This window comes from Manduca sexta, chromosome 7, assembly GCF_014839805.1.
Source record: "Manduca sexta isolate Smith_Timp_Sample1 chromosome 7, JHU_Msex_v1.0, whole genome shotgun sequence".
NCBI lineage: Eukaryota > Metazoa > Arthropoda > Insecta > Lepidoptera > Sphingidae > Manduca > Manduca sexta.
Window position 1 is genome coordinate 6,304,244 of NC_051121.1, and position 20,332 is coordinate 6,324,575.

Sequence of the window (20,332 nt, forward strand, 5' to 3'; positions counted from 1 at the left end):
AAGAAGAGAAAATTTTTAGTGTCGATTTCACAGACGTAGCAAAGCATTTGTCGTTACACGAAATATACGTTGGAGGGATGATTCCGAACCTGGTCAGATCAAGACGTGATAAAGGAGAATTGGATGAAGAAAGCCTGAACAATTTATATAAAGTGAAAAGAATTTTATATAGAGGCAGTAAAGCAAATGAAAAAAATATTTCCATTTAACGACACAGATCGCCTAGCGTTGAAATGCTTAAAAATACTAGACCCCAATGCAATAATTGACCCTGAAGTAAAAAATAATATTCGGTCGATTGCTGATATGCTTCACTTTTTCCCGAATGTTTGTCCAGATAATGTGACAGAACTGGACAGAGAATGGCAGATGTTAAGACATACAAACCTGCCATTTGAAAATTAAATCCCCGAAGTTTGTCAATACTTGAAACACATTTCTGAATTGAAAAATGGAGACGGTTCACAAAGATTCCCGATGTTGTGCGACATGGTAAAAAAAGTCTTATGCTTGCCACATAGCAGCGCTGCCGTAGAAAGGCTTTTTTCAGCGGTAAACATTTTGAAAAGCAAACTGAGAAACAAAATGTCTTCTACTACGATCAAAGGCATTTTACATACAAAATCCGAAATAAACGAATGTTACGCATTTGATGCTACTGAAAATCATATGAAAAATTTTAATCAAAGGATGTACGATTTTAATAAAAACAATGAAACAGAAAATGTTGAGGATAATACACAATAATGAATAATGTTTGTAATTTTGAGTACCTATTTTTAATACATATTGTTTGTAATTTGATTACCTATTTTTAATAAATAATGTTTGTAATTTGATTACCTATTTTTAATAAATAATGTTTGTATCTTTGAATACCTATTTTTAATAAATAATATAATTATATAATTGTTTTTTTTTTCAATAATGTACTTTATAAAAAAATGTGATAATTAAAGAAGTACTACTGGTATACATACATCTATATAACTAAAACTATGTCCCAATTGAAAGGTTTTTGAGACAGTAGATTTAACGTTTTGAAAATGTAATTTTTCTGTTTTCTACTGCTTTTTAAAGATTGATCTGCTGCTTTTCTTTTCACTGTGGTTGGGAACACTGGCTGTAATAGCGCGGTTTTTAAGTTGGTCGAGTGAAGTTTTGCGTTGATTCAATTCTGTAACTTATCCTCCCAGTTTTTGAACCTGCAATCGTGTTTTGAAACAACGTTTAATCATTGTTGTGTTGAGTACTGTGATAGTAAACGAAAGGACATCAACCTTTACAGGTTTCCAAATGTGAAATAATATCCCAAAAGTGGTTGGAATGTATTAATTCGGATTCATTGCGAACCTTGAACACTCAGGATCTTCGCAAGCAGTATGTGTGTCGAAAACATTTTGAAAAAACATTTTTTACCTCGTCGGGCCAGAGATCTCGTCTACGTAGCGATACATACCCAACGATATTCAATCATGGGACTACAATAATTATACCTCATGAAGCCAGTAAGTAGCAATTTGTGTGATTATTTATTTGAAATTTTCTACTTAAAAACTATTCAGTTTTAAATACTTTGGACTTGAATAATAACTAAGTACTTAAGCCATAAATATATTCCATTGATGAGGCCTTACACTTGTAAGGTGCTATGCTAATAACACTTGAATCAGATCAGATAAATTATGATTAAAGATCTAAAAGTTTAAAATTATATCTTATCCTTCTAGATAATGTCATTCATGAGCATAATTATATGAAAAAAAGAAGCCACATGGATCATACCTATTGTAAACCACAAGTGGCAGAGAAAAGTAGAAGAATTGAAGGTGGTAAGTTACTTCACACAAAATTAGAATCACATTTTTCAATACCATAGAGTAGCAATCAATCAATTTGAATCACAATGATAATCACTACTGCAATCATATCTATATACACCCACAATATCAAGAATTATGAAGGTACTGCCGGTGTTAGGATAGGAGAATAGGGATTAGGCCATGGATGCACAGACCGCGGCCCGCCGGTCGAATACTGGTGGCCCGCCGACAGCAAAAATAATACTCTCGTACATTCGAAAAATATTAAATTCTATTCCAGAATAAAACCAAAAAAAATATGTTCGAAAAGTAATTTGAATCTCCCGCGCGCGCTATTTGAATCTAGCGCCCAAAAATGCTAAGCCAAGTAACATCGCTTGCCGCCTTTATGTAAAGTTCAAAATAGTAGAGAAATCAAGAATTTTCTAGCGCGGTGTGAGCAAGCGAGATAGCAATAGTCCCGAATTCCCGATTGCTCGCGTAAGTACTAGGTTGATACACGAAGCTTTTGGCTCTCAGTCTGACTTGGCTACCCACAGGAAACACATTACTAAATGTATTGTTTTGCGTAAACAACAGTAATCGGACCAAAAACATCTCATATCACACCTGTTTAGCATAATCATTTGTTAATTTCTTCACATTACTTAAGTATATTTTCAAAGTTTCGTAGTATACGGCCATTTTATGTAAGACTTATCTAAAAAAAAGTATAATATTTATTGATGTTCACCAAGATAACGTACATCAAGTAATTAGCTTATGTCATTCATTCGATCATCGATATCGATTTTCAATTATGGGTAGCTCTATTATACATAGAGATAGAATAGTATATAGAGTTGACATGCGAATAATAGTAATAATGAGAAAAGGATAGATTTATAACGAAAATCCCAAGAGCGAGAGAGATACACATGGTATTTTTTGTCCTCTCAGAGTTCCGGTTTTTATTGTATGGCCTATCTTCAGTTCAGGCCAAACCATAGATAATACACTAATATAGGAATAGATGAGCTACTCAACAAAGAATTCAAGAATATGTAAGCAGTTTTTTTATGCTCTCTCAAAGATGTCGCTAGCATCACTTATTTCAATAGGCAGCTCTAGATGGCGCTTTTTTCTTTATTATCATATTCTGCCCTTTAATACTACATAACATATAAGGAATATTGTAGAATTAAATAAATAAAATGCTTTATTCATCACGTAGGCGAACATAGTTGCACTTATGATAAGTCAAGGTACATAAGAATATTTAGTTATTACTTCTAAGTCGCTTATATAAACTAAAGACAATTTATAATGGTCATAAAATAAATTAAAAAGTAAACAAAGAAGCCAGCTCGGGCCGGCAGGAAATAAGAAATAATCTTAATAAAGAAAAAGGGAGAAACGCGTCGCGATCCCCACTGGTGAGGACGATAAAAGCCCTAACCTAGCTAACCTACCAGCCTTTCATTAGCTACCTAGGCGATAACTACCCGAAGAAGAAAGGCAGAAAGAAACTCCGGACTTTTTTTTGTCATAAATTGTCCATTGTATCGTTCGTTTTTTTTTTTAAAGTCTGATTAATTATAAAATAAAATTATTTTAAAAATTGCTAAAAAACAATAATACAAGAACATAAAACTGAAACGGTGTACAGCGTGCATACGCCTACATTTACAAACACAATTTTGTTTTTTTTTTTCATATTTTTGACATAAATCACGGTCATTATAATTTAATTATAAATTTAAAGGCTAGCGCAACATCAATGATCGGTCGGTCGTTTTTCATAAATTGGTAAAAGTCAACTGATATGTATTTATCGAGGATTCTGGCCAGGATTACTGCCATTACTTGGAGACCCCAAGAAAAACACGATAATGCCGACTTAACGTTTAATTGCGAGAGAGCGGGAAACGATGCGTTATTGACAACGTCAAAACTGTGTTGCCAGATGGCACATATATCACACCCTTCCACTAAATTAACAATATAAATTAATAACTAATTAATGACAATTGGATTTACTAAAACTAATCAAATTCAAATCTCTTAACGGGTCTGCGAATTCGCTTGGGACGGTTGTCCGGCGCCACCGTGTCAGCCCCCTTTGGTTGGCCTGTAAGATCATCCTTTTCAACGATCACTTTGTGATCCTGATCCTGCCCTGGTGTCTTTATTGCCGCAGCTGACTGTGCCGCCATATCCTGATGAATATCCTTCAAATTTGGGCATGGTAAATCGAACATAGGCGTTGATTTAGCCTTCATCTGATCCACATGTCTCTTAACACATGAACCGTCTTCCCTTTCCACTAAATAGTTTCGAGATCCTAACCTTTCTCCGACACGACCCGTATCCCATCTCTTCCCCCGATTGAAATTGCGTACCCATACTTTGTCCCCTGTATCAAATTCCCGCGAAGAATTTCTATTAACACTCCTATGACGTTGCTGTATACTATGTACACGATCTTCTACTTCGCGGTCACCCTTTAGAAAATCTAACCTAGACCGAAGTTTACGCTTTTGTAATAATTCCGCCGGGGACACACCCGTGGTACTATGCTCTACGTTTCTATAAGCTAATAAATATGTTTGTAATGCGGCCTCTATATCCTGCCCCTCGCGTAGTGACTTCTTTACTGCGCGTTTACAAAGTTTTACGGCACCTTCCGCCGCACCGTTTGATGACGGATGGTAAATCGCTGTAAAAGTTAACTTAATACCATTTTTATCCATAAATGCCGCATATTCCTTACTAGAGAACGGAGGGCCGTTATCAGAAACCACTTCTTTAGGTAGACCGAAACGTGCAAATGTTTCTCTCAATATTGCAATAACAGCTCCAGCTGTCGTACGGACCATTTTAAAAGCCTCAACCCATTTAGACGTAGAGTCTATAACAACTAAAAATGTATGACCATGATACGGTCCTAAAAAATCTATGTGCAGCCTAGACCACGGTTCCGTAAGATAAGGCCACGGGCTTGGAGATGCCTTTGGTGGCGCTGCGCTTTCTTCTATACATGTAGTACATTCTCTGCAAACGCGTTCGATATCCGCGTCAATGTTGGGCCACCAAACGTAACTCCTAGCCACGGCTTTCATTTTTACTATTCCTAAATGCCCCACATGTAATTCCTTAAGTAAAATATCTCTTAACTTTGCTGGAACTACTAATCTATAACCCCACATGATACAACCTCTGTCTAAATATAACTCAGTACGTCTTCTCCAGTATGGTATTAAATCATTGTCATCACTTTTAATGGGCCAACCAGATTGTAAACACAGAACTACTTTTCTTAATGACTCATCAGCCACAGTGTTTTCTTTCACATTCACTCTAGTTACCGGGAGGAAATCCTGAACAAAATTTAAATATGTTGTCTCAACGCGTTTCGATTCCTTATTGCTTGGCAGCGGTAACCGGGATAACGCATCCGCCCCGTTTTTGTCCGACGGTACATACTCGATTTGATAATCGTACCCCGCAAGTAAAATCGCCCATCTTTGTATCCTGCTTGCGGTCATCACCGGTATACCTGCTTTTTCGCCAAAAATATAAACTAGCGGCTTATGATCAGTTCTAAGAATGAATTTCCTGCCATATAAATATTGATGGAACTTTCTAATTCCAAAAACAATAGACAAAGCTTCCTTCTCTATTTGTGAATAGTTGCGTTCTGCAGAATTAAGTGAACGAGAAGCATACGCAATGGGGCGTTCCCGCGAGATTGTTTGTTCAGAACCTCCACTCTCTGGTACCAAATGTGATATTACTGCACCAATACCTACTGTACTAGCATCTGTAGTTAGAATTAAAGGTAAACCTGAGGAATAGTGTGCCAATACCCGACTAGAGATTAAAAGCCCTTTAATATTTTTTATTGTTTGTTCACATTCCTCATTCCACTCAAATTTGCAATTCTTCTTTAACAATCTATATAAAGGTTCCAACAATGTACTTATATTAGCCACAAACTTAGCATAATACATCACTAGACCTAGAAACGACCTTAATTCTGTAACATTTTTAGGTGCAGGTGCATTTTTTATGGCTTCTATTTTATCTGGACAAGTATGAATTCCATCTTTACTTATGACATATCCCAAATATGTAACTGACTCAGCGAAAAAAACACATTTTTCTTTTTTAATTTTAAGACCATACTTTCTTAATCTATCAAAAACTTTGTATAAATTTTCCATATGCTTACTATCATTTTCCCCAGTTATAATTACATCATCTAAAAATACCCCCACCCGGGGTATATCCACAAATAATTGTTCTAACTTCCTTTGAAAAATGCCCGGGCTGGATGACAATCCATATATTAACCGATTGAATCTAAACAGGCCTTTATGTGTATTAATTACCGTGAATTTCCGCGTCTCATCTAATTCAAACTGAGCATAAGCTTGTGACAAATCAATTTTAGAAAATTTTTCACCTCCATGTAACTTAGTTAAAAGATCTTCTACCTTTGGTAAGGGAAAACGGTCCACCTGCAAACATCTGTTTAAAGTAAGTTTATAATCACCACATACTCGGATGGTTCCATCTTTTTTTACCACTGGTACAATAGGAGTGGCCCAATCTGAAGTTTCAACTGGTGTAATGACTCCATCTTTCACTAACTGATCAAGAGCGAGTTCCACAGGTTCCCGTAAGGCATAGGCTAGAGGGCGCGCACGTAGATATATGGGCTGCGCTCCATCCCTTATGTGGAGTGACACAGTGCCACCAGTGAACCGCCCCAATCCATCCGAGACCACCTCACAATATCTGGAACTGAAATCATTTATATTAAATTCTTTATACTTAGGCTTTAATGTATAACAATCTATTAGGGGTGGTTTAATACCTAATTCATATAACCACTGCCTCCCCAACAGTGTAGTCTTTCCATTATTAATAATGAACAAATCTAAATAATGGCACTTATTTTTAAGAAAAACCTTAACGCAAATTAACAAAGTACTTGTCAGTACTTTATGAGGACTCCTATTGACATTCACTTTTAACAAACAACCAAATATCTTTACCAACTTTCACCTTTCACATTTATGAAATTAGCACAATTTATACAATATAATAGAACATCAATATTATTGGACACATTTAAAAGACATTTAGTTGAATTATTGTAATTATTCATAACTTACTTGCCAAAAATCTTAATGCTCCTGACACTCTTTGGCTGGATACTTGAACCGCATATTTTACTTTCATTTTTGGTATTTTATTTTCTACAACATGAAACTCTGTCAATTTGTTTACTAGTCGTATTTCTTGGTCTCCAGCATCAACATCTAATAGCATTTTTATATGCTCCCATTTTGCAAACTTTTCTATGCCATCCTCAATAAATTTTGCATCTTTCTTTAATAGATTATTTCGCAGTCCTTTTAAAAGGTGAGGAGTATCAAAAAGAGGAAATATTTTATATTGATCTACTTCAAAGGCATGACTTCTATACTCTAGTTCCTTCTTTAAATATTTTACTTTTGTTTCTTCTTTTAAACTTTTAATAACACTCACATTTGATTGTGACTGATCACACACTGTTGATACAATTCTGAGGCCAGTTTTGTGTACTTCTTTAATTATTAATTTAATTAAGTATTTGAGGTCCTGTTTTTTGGTGCAACTTTTGCAAAAGGTATAGCATAAAGGTTGCTTATATTTGCCTTTTAAGCTCTTCACCATGAACACTAAAGCATGATCAGTAATTTGGCTATTTCTTTTATGACCGAAGTCTTCGAAGCCAACTATTTGTCCATTGATAAAATAAAGACCTGGCTCCAAAGTCACTTCGTCGAAGATAAGCGTGCAGAGCCTTTTTTCTGGACTAAGTCTTGCTACTGTTTTTTGAAGCTGAATAAATAATTTTGGATTTATTCCAGGCTTCAGTGGAATTTAACTCAATTGTTTTTGTAGACATCTTTTGGACAGTAGTACAAACATTTTTTTTAGACCATAAGCTTTTGCACTTTGCTTATATATTGACAAGGCCAAAATTATTTCCTCATTAGTGTATCTTCTTCCTCTGGGCTTATGTTTAATTTTAGTTTGTAGGTTGGTAAAAATTCCTATAGGCTCAGGCAATCTTTCTAAATATTTTTGAATCTGACACATTTTTAGCAAGTTTAATCTTTTGAGTTTGAGTATATTTCTCACTCATCTTTTTCAGTTTCTTTCTTCTTACTTCGTTTATTAACTTTCCATGCATCTGAAAAGAAAATAATTTCAATAATTATGTCTTGCTATGCAATGTGAAATGATAGCTAAATATGGTCTACTATACTATAATTAATTACAATATCTTAGATCGTGCATAAAAGAAAACAGACAGACGATGTTATTTTCATGATTGACATAAATTTTTCTAAACTTAAGATAGATGTCTGATTAGAAATAAAAAAATACTTGTTTTAATGCACTATAAAATGTTTAGGATTTGTTGAGTAAAAGGTTTACATATATTATTTTATGTGTTCTATTATAATATAAGGCTTTACCTGCAGATATTGACATTTCTTTAGATGAGGATGGTATTGGCATTCCCATGTCTGAGATGTTCTTATCAGTATAAATAGGAATCACTTGTAGCAAGCATGCATCTCCTCCTTGAATCATATTAACCAACAACTCATTTTTCAGTAGTGGTTGAGTTGTGTCAGTCAAAGCTAAAATTAAGGAATGTAAATGTTAACACTAATAGAACCTACAAAAAGTACAAGAAACATTTTGGTACCTTCTATTCTTTTATTTGATTTTTAGCAAGATCTAATTTCTAATTGGCTGTGTAGTAATATAATATACTAAACATAATGCTAGATAATAAACTTTTTTTTTTGTTTTCGCGGAGAAAGTGCTTTATGACTACCGCCCAGTCTTCGGGGGGGGGGGGGGGCGACTGAGCGGTTCTGTTGGGGTCACCGTACCTTACGGCCCGACGTTGAGCCACCCGGATTTGATCTTGACCTTCGGGTGACCGCCGGGCCGAGTCCCTAACCTATATACACGCACGGCATACCAACTAAAACTCCGCGGTAGCCGTCTTCGGCGCATTAGGGACGACTGTGGGCTTCCTCTGACTGAAATGTCTAAGTTTTCGTCCGCAGTCGTCCCTGCGCGGTGCCGCCTGTTGCGGCCCGTCTCCTATGGGGGGGCTCAGAAGCCCCGCGTAACCGAAGGACGCTCTCGGCGTCAACGGCAGCATGAGGCCTACCTTCCACGCTGCCGTTCATCTCGGGGGTCATCACAATGTGCGAGATGTGCACAACGTACACTAAGGGCGGACGGCCCCCAGCCGCCCGCCGACGACCCCCCGATGGCCCCTATTAGTTGCCTTTTACGACAGGCAGGGGATACCGTGGTGGAATTCTCCAAACGCCCCCACGCCATGAAAGTCTCCGTAAAAATGTGAAAATGTTAATACCAATAAAAGCATCTGTTCTTTAATCACAATTAGGAGCTATCGATGCACATTCCATGCCAAATCTGTTCTCAGGATAAGAAGTTGCCTATGGCACTCAGGGTATATAACTTGTATTAATTAAGTTTTTATATTTGAAAGACTAGTTCCAAATATTAATGGGTTATATATATTGCATATAAGTACATGCTACATTAATTTATTTGAGGTAGGTATAGATGTAAACATAGTTGAAATCACAAAAGTTACTAAGAGACAATTTAGTTTGTAATAACAAGTTTGCCAGTAGGTGTGCGGTAGCATAATTTGAAATGTTGGTCACAAATTCTTAAGTTATTATACACATATTTGGCATCGCGTCTTTGCATTTCTGAGTCCAAAACTGACGTCCATATATAGAACCTGTCTTTACTGTGTTGAGGGTTGGGAAAACGGTGCAAAAGCCCTGAAATAAATAGGGTATTACACTCTTTTTTTAAAAGTGTCTCAACTTAATCTCAAGGTGATAAAATACCACTAGAAATTTCAAAAAAAGTGCTATTAAAATACATCAAATAAAGTGCGAGCAGTGCCTCGAGTCTCTGTATAATACTGAAAAAATTGTGAATAGCCTCCAATTTAAAAAAAGATAAAGGTGGCTTACGATATCCGTCGCGTGACCTTATTTATTTATGCACTGTAGCGGAGGAGATATATAGAAAAAACAAAAATATTTATACGAAAGACGTGATGCATAATCTACTTCAAGAATGCATAAAAAAATGTAGTGGTAAAAGATTACATTATTCTACAAACTCTTATTTAGATAAAAAAGATAGTATAAGAAACTTGTATTCAAAATTAATTTTCTTTAAGGGCCAATAACTAATATATGAAATATTGGTTTGTTTGCGAATATATCGTGAACCACTGATCATATTTTGATCCATTTTCCCTGATTGATGGAGCTCCTTCCCGAAAAGTGCTAGTCGCGGGTGCAAAACTTTTGCAGTTATAGAAAAAAAAAATGCTTCAATTATTTACATATTTTCCGTTTTTATATAGACATAACTATAATAAAATTCCACACTTCCTAATTGGCTTTTGTCATAAATACTAAAAGAACTAAAAATCTTATAAATTATAATGACATACTGTGAAACTTCATTCTCTACTACCACGACTAAAAAATATGCATAACGCTCTCATGAAATTATTTAACTATTTATGATTTGTTTTTAAAATTTATTGTAGCTCTAAAATTAGACTTTCGTCGATTGGGTAAAAATTATGGTAGTTGGTAACCCAACAAAGTACATTGTGTAGGATGTACATTCTATCTGACCCTTTCGGGTGTACGCTCTTGCCATATCTACCTAATACTTTATCTAAGCTATTATACAGGGTCATTTCGACATTGCGTTACTAAATGAAACCACAGGTTCGTGGTGACCTCTGCTAACACCGTGCAAATGATTATTCATAAGTAACGAATATTTTCGTCAATAATCCCGATTTTAGATTTATGGTTTTTTGATCACGCTGTCTCTTAGCGCGCTTAACTGAAGTGAATGAACTACGTCACAGCTGATGATATTATTACCGAACCTATAGGGTTCAGAAGGTCAGCTCACAAATGAACTCCCAATACGTTCACTGACTTGGTTGCAGCAGTTCATTCAGTCAATAATTAATTACTACAAAAAATATTTCGTCAATTATAAACGTTATTTTCGTTATTAAAATAGTTTTCTTACCAAAAAAGTTACCTACATAATTACTAAAGCTACAAAATTTAAATCTATTGGTATCGTATTTTTTAGATTCTACATGATATTCCGACATTTATTTTAATTCCAACATTAATATTTCGGTTTGTCATAATATCTAAAAGAAGACTACGTAGACATTACCGAAAGTCATATTATGCTTTCTGTACCTTTTCTTTGCTAGATAGGTACACTATGGCAACGCGTCCGAGCCTTTGACCGAGTCCGAAGAGCGCGCGATTATTCAATACAATAGTCGTACTCTTTCTAGCCTAAACTCGCAGTGTTGTCAGTATAAACTTTTATATGGTTTTAACAATTTTATTGGTGCAAAACGGGTCACGTCCCCAGAACTCTGAAAATCGGGACGTCCCGCGCAAATCGGGACATCAGGCAACACTACTCTTGCCGCTACTTTGTGGAATTCGCTAAACTCGTGTGTCGCGTGTTGGTCGGTCAGGTACAAAGAAATTTAAAGTAGTCCCCTAAATGCGACCTTAACACGTATAAAATAGAGTCTATTTTTAGAAATATTTTTTGCCATTTTGAATATTTTACGATCGCGAAGTTGCATCGTTGACGCGTACGCGAAACTGAACTAATCACAATCTATTATGTTTCTATCGGAGGCTGTCATTACGATTTTAATGTGGATTTATGAATTTGCGATAGGTATTGAATGGAAAAATCCAATATCATTTTGTCCGACCCGGGATTCGATTCCGTGACCTTAGCAAAGCATCCGTACATACAATTGCGGCACCGAGATAGTCACAAATTAACTGTATTAAAAATACTTTGAAGTATGAAACAACTTTTAAAGGAACAAGCAATCTACAAATCATTATTAGGTATTGGTAAACGCATTTAATATTATGACAACATGCTAAGATACCCATTGGGACGCCGCGCCGCGCCGCGCCGTGACGCATCCCGTCGCTTGACATTTTTACCCCAAACTATCACATTACCTAATTATCTACGTTATTAATTGTTCGTGTGAATTGCCAGATTTGCAGAATGATATTTTATTGTTATGAGTGTTATAAAACTAACCGTTGAACGTATTTATTATACCTACTTATCTACTAAAATGAATGAACTACCTACATTAGAATGTGTGTGTTTTGATTTAAAAGAATGAAATAACTTTAAAATTACGGAAATCATGTGTTATGTGTACCTAACTTATGCAGTTGTGGTTGTTTGATTAGTGTCGTTTGCTTATGATGATAGTTTGAGCATAGAAAATATTATTCTAATGAAATGTGATGATTAGTGCGTGATGTTTATGTTGGCGTTGGATGTCCACCTGCAAGATGGACAGACGACTTGACAAACGTCGCGGGAACACATTGGATGCAGGCAACTTTCGACAGGTCCGTCTGGAAATCTTTAGGGGAGGCCTATGTTCAACAGTGGACTTTATGTGGCTGATGATGATAAAGATGTTTAGGTATGTGTCTTTTTGTAACGTCGGCGTAGTGTCGTCGCTGCTGGTCTAATTGTTGATTGAGTGATGTGGCACGATACAAAACCCTAGGTAGTTAAAGCGCCGACATCAGCTGTTCGGTTGCGGCGCGGCGCGCGCGGTGCGACGAACTACCCTTGCGCTCCGAGTGTGCATCACTTATTCGTGTGCGTGAGCATAATATTATCAATGACTGTGTGCGATGTTGCCGCTCCGACGTATTCTAGTATAGTAGTAGTGGCAAAAGGGTGTGTAAAAATAAAATGACTATTTGAATATTTATTTTGTTTGAAAATTTTACTTTTTTGTTTTTGACCTTAGGTTAGAGTAACTTGTAGTAAACTGCTTCTTTCAAAATGACTTTCTCGCAGTTAAATTTAAGTCTAGGGTTACAAAATGACCCTGTATATGACGTTTGACATGCGTTTGACAGAATACGACCGAATGATTTACCTTATGAAATAAAAAATGGCGACATGTAAGAGATGTAGGAGTGTAACTCCGCATGAGGAAGATAGGTTTCAGTATTCTTCACATTTGATCGGGTAATTACTGTGTTTACGTCCCTCCCCAAATATTGGCTTCATTGTGTTTCGTACATTTTTCTTAAAGTGTCGGGTCCATTCTCAAAGTCCTTGTTCCAGAGTCATATGCGCGGTATAAAAGCCACGCTAACCGCAGCGACCGACAGTTCGGTTTTAATTTGAGTGAAGTGTCAACAGAAAGAAATAAGCGCGAAAATACAAAGCGAAGTAATAAGTGATTCAGAACAAGTGCAGTTTAATAGTGTTTTGGTGAGGCAATAGTTCTAGTGTAGATTTTAACTCGGCTAGCCGGTGTCATATATTTTGATCCACATTCAACGTAGATTTCCTGTTGCAGTTTTAACCCGCCAAGTGCCGTGTATAATTGTGTTGTGAAGTCGTAAGTAAAACTCTGTTATTAATAAGTGTTCCCTTACCTATTTAGTCAATTTTAATCAAATTTAGCTTTAATGTTGCCCAAATATTAAAATAAAACAAATAAATTACTATTGTTTATATGAATTTCTGTAACTGTAATAATTACGTCATTATTTCAGACATAAAATCTGTATAAAAATCTTAAAATTTCTGAGGAATAATATTTATTCCTATTTAATCAATAATGTTTAATCAATTATTTTTGATAATTTAAAAAAGGATGGGTAATTAAAGTAGGTACTGTTATTGTTTTTAGGTGCTGTGTTTATCCTAGCCAGGATTAGAACGCATCATGGAGAAACCGGGACCTAGTAAAAAACGTAAGATTAAAGATGAAAATCGGTAGTTTCAAGAAATTTGGACTGAGAAATACTTTTTTGTATGGTCGCATAACAAAGTCGTTCGTTTAATTTGCAGGAATTCTGTTGCGATTTCAAAGGAATATAATGTAAGAAGGCACTATGAAACGCAGCATTCTTCTTTTACCAAGTTTACAGGCGAATTAAGAAAGCAAAAAAATTTGTCTTTAAAACGGGAGCTTATTAGTCAGCAAGCTATGTTTACAAAACCCATTCAAGATTTAGAAACAGCTACAGAAGTTAGTTTAAAAATTTCTCGAATGATAGCAAAGCGAAGTCGCCCCTTCAATGATGGCGATTTTTTAAAACAATGCATAGAAATTGCCGCTAAGAAAATGTGTCCAGAAGCAGCAAAAAGTTTGAGAAAATTCAACTGAATCGTATGACTACCCAAAGACGAATTATGTCTTTGTCAGGTAATATTACGGACGTGTTTATAGAGGTATGTATTGTGTATTGTTACTATTATATTGCCTGATTACTATTGTTTGACGTGCGCTTAGTGTTTTTTCGCTAAGACTGAATGGTTTTTCTATGAATAAAATTTTATGTCAATGTAGTATATGCGGAAGAGTTGCCACCGTGAGGAGGTCGGGAGACATGCTTAGTGGTTCAACTCTCCCTCTATAGTGTTTATATGACAGATTTTGGAGTTTGGTTTTGCTTGTTTTACTACGTTAAATAAAACTTTTTATTACAGGTTAATTGGATGAAAAAATTGAAATTAAACTAATTTTCGGATTCTATCGCGGTGTTAGTATTTTATTTTCTCCCGACGTTTCGAAGACTTTGCAGCCTTCATGGTCACGGGGGGGACTCCCCGTGACCATGAAGGCTGCAAAGTCAAATCCATGAAGGCATGGATGAAAAAATGCCGTTTAAATACAAGCCCTCTGAAAACACACGCCAAAGAAAAAGACACACCGGCACTGAGTTAGAAAACGCTATACGTGAGGTAAAAGAGGGTGCATCGATAAGAAAAACATCTATTAAGTATGGAATCGATAGAAGTACAATGAGACGTTATAAATTGAATGAAGAAAAACTGTTGGAAATTGTAACCTTCGTCGTGACTTATTATTTTTTATATGTTCTATTTTTAGAACTATTTGTGTTTTTTTGCCATAGTTGCCTCTCTTTAGTCCGAAATAAACACTCATGTCAATAACATCTTTTTACTAACTTTATTTAATTACTAAGAACATATACCATATTTACAACACGTTATCAGCACGAACGCTTAGCTCTTAGTTTTTCACGTTATTTGGTAAAATAAAGTTGAATATATTTTTTGTGTGACTAGGAAATAGTAATAGTCTGAAAATGTCACATGAATCTGGAGATGTTTCGAGTATGAAAAATTCCCCACATCTTTTCCATTTCCTTGTTTGAGGATAAAAGATGGATATCCGACTTGGAGTTCAAGATGCGAAATTACCTTATCCATGAGGATTTATGGGAAACAATTAGTGGATACCGAGATGGAGACACAACCCCTGCCTCTACAAAGGTACGCAAAGACGCAAAGGCATTAGCAAAGATATGCTTATCAGTAGAAGGTGCAGCGATAACCCATATAATATGTGCGAAAACTGCATCTGAGGCATGGACTTGTTTACAAAAAGCCTTTGAAGATAAGGGAATAGGACGAAGATTATTTTTGGAGCGTAGACTGTACAGGTTGAGTCTATCAGAGTTCAACAATATTGAACTATATATTAACGCAGTTATGTCAACCGCACAGGATCTTGCGGATATTGATGTAGTCATAGAGGACAAGTCTATTGCTGCAATACTTTTGGGAGGTCTAACTCCAAGGTATGAACCTCTCATTATGGCTATAGAAAATTGTAATATAGACGTGACTACAGAGTTGCTGAAAACAAAACTGCTTAATGAAATGTCCAAAGATGTGGCTACGTCATTAGGCTTCTTCGCATGAAAAACAGAGTCTAAGTCAATGAAGAAGAATATAGTTTTGTTATGAGTGCAAGACACCTGGACATAAGAGACCAGACTGTCCACTGAGAAACAAGAAGGAGAAAGGCAATGCGGTAAATACCAATGATACGATATTTACAACTCTTAATACTTCTTGAAACCCAAGAAAGGACATATTTTATGTAGATTCAGGTTGTACTAGACACATGACTTCTACACGGGACAGCAGGCTTACTCTGGAAACCAATTCCAATCTCAAGATAACACGAACTCGAAATAGTTTCAATTCCAATCTAGAAGTTATTGTTACTCTTGACCAAATCGAGTCCATTATGGTATTGCAATTGAAATTGAGTATACGATCGAGTATCTGTGTGGCCACACATAGCCACAATATGGCCATATTTAAGATAATACATGATCTACCAAAATACTATAAATAGTTTGGAACGTATAATTTTATTTTAAATAATTAAAAACATGCAATTATTATAATTTTTTACATAAATGTTGTAGAACGTCACATAAATAAATAGAAAATGATTTTTTTAAGTAAAACTTTAACAAAATGTTAAATTCAGGCTGAATATATATATTGCTGCTGCTGCTGCAGACAATGACAATATATATATTGTTTAGATTGTTTAGACAATGACAATATATATATTGTCATTGTCTAAACTATATTAAAAAAAAATAATGCGCTTCTGCGAACCGCGCAAACTTAAAAGTTGAAATTTGAAACTTTGTAAACATACTTCTTGCACTTCGTTTATTAAACCTAAAAAGATGAGTAGGCCTACATTTTTGCAACAATAAGCACTGGCAGATTTCCTGGAGAGAAATCCAGGGATTGCCAAAGGCCTCCTTCGTACCGCCCATGCGAAGCAGGATACGAAAAGAAAGTGGGAGGAAATATCTGTGAACTTTAATGCTCTGGGCGGTGCACAGAAAGATGGGAAAGGCTGGGCGAAGGTAAGCAAAGTGTTTGGATAATTAATTAATGTAATTTACAATCAATTTTGTAGTTGATTTATATAAGTAATGTATCGACTTATTTTTCAGTATTGGGCTGATAAAAAGTGCGCCTTAAAAAAGATATGTGCTCAGAAAGCACAATCTCTTAGTCGAACAGGCGGTGGGCCTGTCGAAACTTTGCCATCGTTGACGCCTATCGACCAGCGGCTGGTGGCTGTGATGGGAGGCCCACAATTTGCGATTGGTGCAATGGTGAGAGCCATCTCACCATTAATCCTTTCCCGGGAACATCTAGCGATTCTCCGTCTCCAGCAGTAAGTTCCTTCATTTATATTAGTTAATAATGTCCTGATAAAAATAAAATATTAAATGGTCAATTTAATACATTTTATTTCAAACAACATAGTCGTCTCCTTGGTCTGTTATATTATAAACAACTCCTTGTCAACATAGTCAGTCCCCTGGGTCGGTTATATACTCCTAGATATATATTATTTATATGAGCTTATACATTACATATTATTATATTAGAGCTGTGGACTAAGTATTGAGTCCGATAAGAGAATAAATTACTTATTGTTAGTAATTTTATTTTATTAATAGTACTTATATGAAATTGAATGTCTTATTAAAAAATAGCTTTAGATGACTAAATTGTTAAATTATACACACTAATTTGCTGATTGCAGGCTACATTTCAAAACATAACTCCTTCATTGGAAAGTGTACCAATGGAGGAGGCAATTCTTTTGAATGTAGAAGGAGCATTAGAGCCTGGCTCTAATTTTGTTGTGCTCAGTGCTGATCCTGTGACAGGTTTGTAAAAACAATTACAATAATATAAAAATATTTTTGTCATCCCACTCAATTACACCTATAGGAGAAATATAAAAACCTAACTTTAACTCAGAAATATATTGTATAAAAGTAGTAAATGTATAGAACCAAGAGCTGACAGTTCATCTTTGATTATTTAATTATATGAATAGTTCCTTCACTAGCTCTTTATTAATATAAGTATAATGGTATCTAATATCAAATTTTTGTACATTTGTTTTTGTTTAATTTGTTAACTCTAGTGAATACAACAACCCATGCCTCACGTGACCAATAACACCGACCACCAAGGGCAAGCAGGGCTCGTTTGCGGTCAAGACCTCTTAATTATCAGCAAGATAGGCAAATGTTTGCTGATATAGAGGCAGCGTGTAGAAGCCGAGACGCTGACTGCAAGAGCAGTAAGTGAGGCAGCTGGTAACATAGCCGATGTTGCTACTGCCATTAATAATTTAGCAGAAGCTATCACAGGTGCGGCCCAAATTATAGCACAAGCAATCAATAGTGCAAATCCACGATAGATGTTTTGGTGTGTATTTCTAATTTATGTTACCTGTTTTTTAATTTAACATATCATTATAATTGTTGAGCCAATGTTATTAGCCAAACTTTAGACATAGTTTTAAATACTTTTCTACTTATTTATGAGAAGTAGACTGGTTCTATATTAAACGAATAGTTAGACATATTGTGATTGTTAATAGGTAATTTTTATTGTTTATGTTAATAATTATAGTTTTGATATTATAATAATTGTCAGCTTAGCTTTAAAATAAGAAGGCGTTCTATTATTTTATTTGAATAGTTAAAAACGTGCTGTGATTATTAACATTTTTTGTGAAAATTGATAATATAAATAAAACATTTACATAAATTATATTTTTATATTAAAAGATACGACGTGCAGTCCACAGTTCATTAACCAAACGTGACCGAGCTTGTATTCCCCTAGTCAATTCTGCAGTTGATGCTGGCAGCTCTTCTGAATTACCTTCTTGGTCATGGTCTGGCTCAACTACACTAGGTAGTCTGGTATCTTGATTATCACTCAGACGCGTCTGATTACAAATGTTGTGCAGGACACAACATGCATTTATAATTTTGGCAGCCATGTCAGGATGATAGTGCAGGACCCTGTGGCCCAAAAGACAACGCCACCTATTCTTTAAGACACCTATAGTGCGCTCCACAGTATTCCGTGCCACAGTATGAACTTGGGTGTAATATCCTTCTGGCATGTTGGCAGGAGCATCAATTATAGGTGTCATCAAATATTCTCTTTGTGGATAGCCTGAGTCACCTAAAAGTAAATAAGTAACATTTACTAGATATAGTGCCACATAGTAGACAAATAAACACTTATTCATAATTTTAACAATAACTTACCTAGTAAGTAAATTAGTTCCCCTACACTTATTAAGTTCATTAAATGAGCTTTGAGAGGGTGCTGATTGAAAATGAAGCTGTCATGTGTGGCACCCCCACATGAAGCATCTACATTTAAAATATTCATGTCAGCATCACAAATCTACAAAGAATAACATGATACACATTAAGTTTAATTTACATAAAAATATGAATAGAAAGTTGAATTATTAAGATGTGGTTGAATGCAACATACACACACAAAATAACTTACAATCATAGCATTTCTTGAGTGGAAATCCTTCCTATTATAAAACCTTTCTTCATTATTACTTGGCCTTATTATTCATATATGTGTACCATCAATAACTCCAATTACTGATGGAATTTTAAACTTTTCATAAAACCTGGAATAAACACAATAGGATTGATTATATCTACATATTGTAAATCAAGGAAATGCCATTATATCACAGAAGGTAAAAGTGCATGAATTATGAAAGAATATCACAAACATGAGTAGGAACTCTACATAATAAGTACCTTTGTTTAATACAGTCTCTTTCTGCGCGTGTTTGGGGAAATTTTATCCATTTTTTTGTTATACTTTCATTATTTAAAGCGTTGGTAACTTCCTTAATAGCCTTTGAAACTGATTGCTGGGACATCATCGTCCCATGCGTAGCACCCACCAAAAGTTGATAACTTCCGGTGGCGTAAAAAGACAATGCTGCTAAAACCTAAAATTGATGTAATTGGTATTTTTTTAACCACGTCTATAGGCATATGTTATGGAATTAATTTATACTGTTTAAGTATATTGTGGTAATGATAAATCGATAGATACCTTATATCGTGTAGTTATGTCACTGCGACGAGTAGGCTTTGGTAATAAACACTGCAGCTCCTCATGCAGTTCTTCAAAAAGTTCTTTACTTAAGCGGTAATTATTTTTAAATTCAGTATCGTTCATCGCGAAAGCATTTTCGGCATATCGCGCTATTCTTCTTAAATTGCGTCTTTGCCGTTTATCAATATTATTGGATTCATCCAAAATACCATATAAAAGCGCAAGTCATGCCATTATCGTAATTTATAAAGTCACAATAACTCACTCGAACACCCAAAAAGTTAACTTTTTAAAACTATGTCGATTCGATTTCAAACACAATATCTAACTCGATACGTCGCTGTCAAAATGTAGTGAAGAGTGCCAAAATGTCGAGATCGTGAAGACTCTATTTCATTTAGTTCATTTAAATTCCACTGGAATTGTGTTTAATCATGCGCTGGTGTCGTGTTCAAGAGTACCATTTATCGTCTTTTCGAACTCAATCCTAAATTTCAAATGAAATCGAGTGTCAAGAGTAAGGCCACTGGTTTCAGAATATCTGGATACAGAATCAAGGT

The 20,332-nt window shown here is 35.4% G+C and overlaps 2 protein-coding genes and 1 long non-coding RNA gene across 5 annotated transcripts; 1 reads left to right on the plus strand and 2 right to left on the minus strand.

Moving 5' to 3' along the window:
• Positions 1 to 3,533: 3,533 nt before the first annotated feature.
• On the minus strand, positions 3,534 to 8,698 carry LOC115454697 (uncharacterized protein K02A2.6). Of its 2 annotated transcripts, XM_037447608.1 has the most exons (3): positions 8,342 to 8,698; positions 6,986 to 8,052; positions 3,534 to 6,611 (listed from the first exon to the last, which is right to left on the minus strand). In XM_037447608.1, exon 3 carries the CDS (start codon positions 6,026 to 6,028, stop codon positions 3,848 to 3,850), a length of 2,181 nt encoding a protein of 726 aa, XP_037303505.1. In that variant the 5' UTR covers positions 6,029 to 6,611; positions 6,986 to 8,052; positions 8,342 to 8,698; the 3' UTR covers positions 3,534 to 3,847. The 2 variants fall into 2 exon arrangements, with proteins under 2 accessions (XP_037303505.1, XP_037303504.1); XM_037447607.1 differs by having other exon boundaries at positions 6,986 to 8,698.
• A 7,171-nt stretch (positions 8,699 to 15,869) lies between these two features.
• On the plus strand, positions 15,870 to 18,096 carry LOC115454332. 2 transcript variants are annotated; one of them, XR_005114103.1, is made up of 4 exons: positions 15,870 to 16,717; positions 16,808 to 17,034; positions 17,410 to 17,536; positions 17,800 to 18,096. It is a non-coding gene; the product is annotated as an uncharacterized LOC115454332 (long non-coding RNA). The 2 variants fall into 2 exon arrangements; XR_005114102.1 differs by having other exon boundaries at positions 15,870 to 17,034.
• A 331-nt stretch (positions 18,097 to 18,427) lies between these two features.
• On the minus strand, positions 18,428 to 19,237 carry LOC115454331 (putative nuclease HARBI1). Its single transcript, XM_037447754.1, has 3 exons — positions 19,197 to 19,237; positions 18,944 to 19,085; positions 18,428 to 18,857 (listed from the first exon to the last, which is right to left on the minus strand). Exons 1-3 carry the CDS (start codon positions 19,200 to 19,202, stop codon positions 18,445 to 18,447), a joined length of 561 nt encoding a protein of 186 aa, XP_037303651.1. The 5' UTR covers positions 19,203 to 19,237; the 3' UTR covers positions 18,428 to 18,444.
• Positions 19,238 to 20,332: the final 1,095 nt, after the last annotated feature.

What these genes read in the sequence shown, in the direction of transcription:
- LOC115454331 (XM_037447754.1), bottom strand. An exon ending in GGAACTAATTTACTTACTAG is followed by an intron (nt 18,858 to 18,943) that starts GTAAGTTATTGT and finishes ATTTACTTTTAG; the next exon opens with GTGACTCAGGCTATCCACAA.
- LOC115454697 (XM_037447608.1), bottom strand. Translation starts at nt 6,028, where the DNA reads ATGGAAAATTTATACAAAGTTTTTGATAGATTAAGAAAGTATGGTCTT.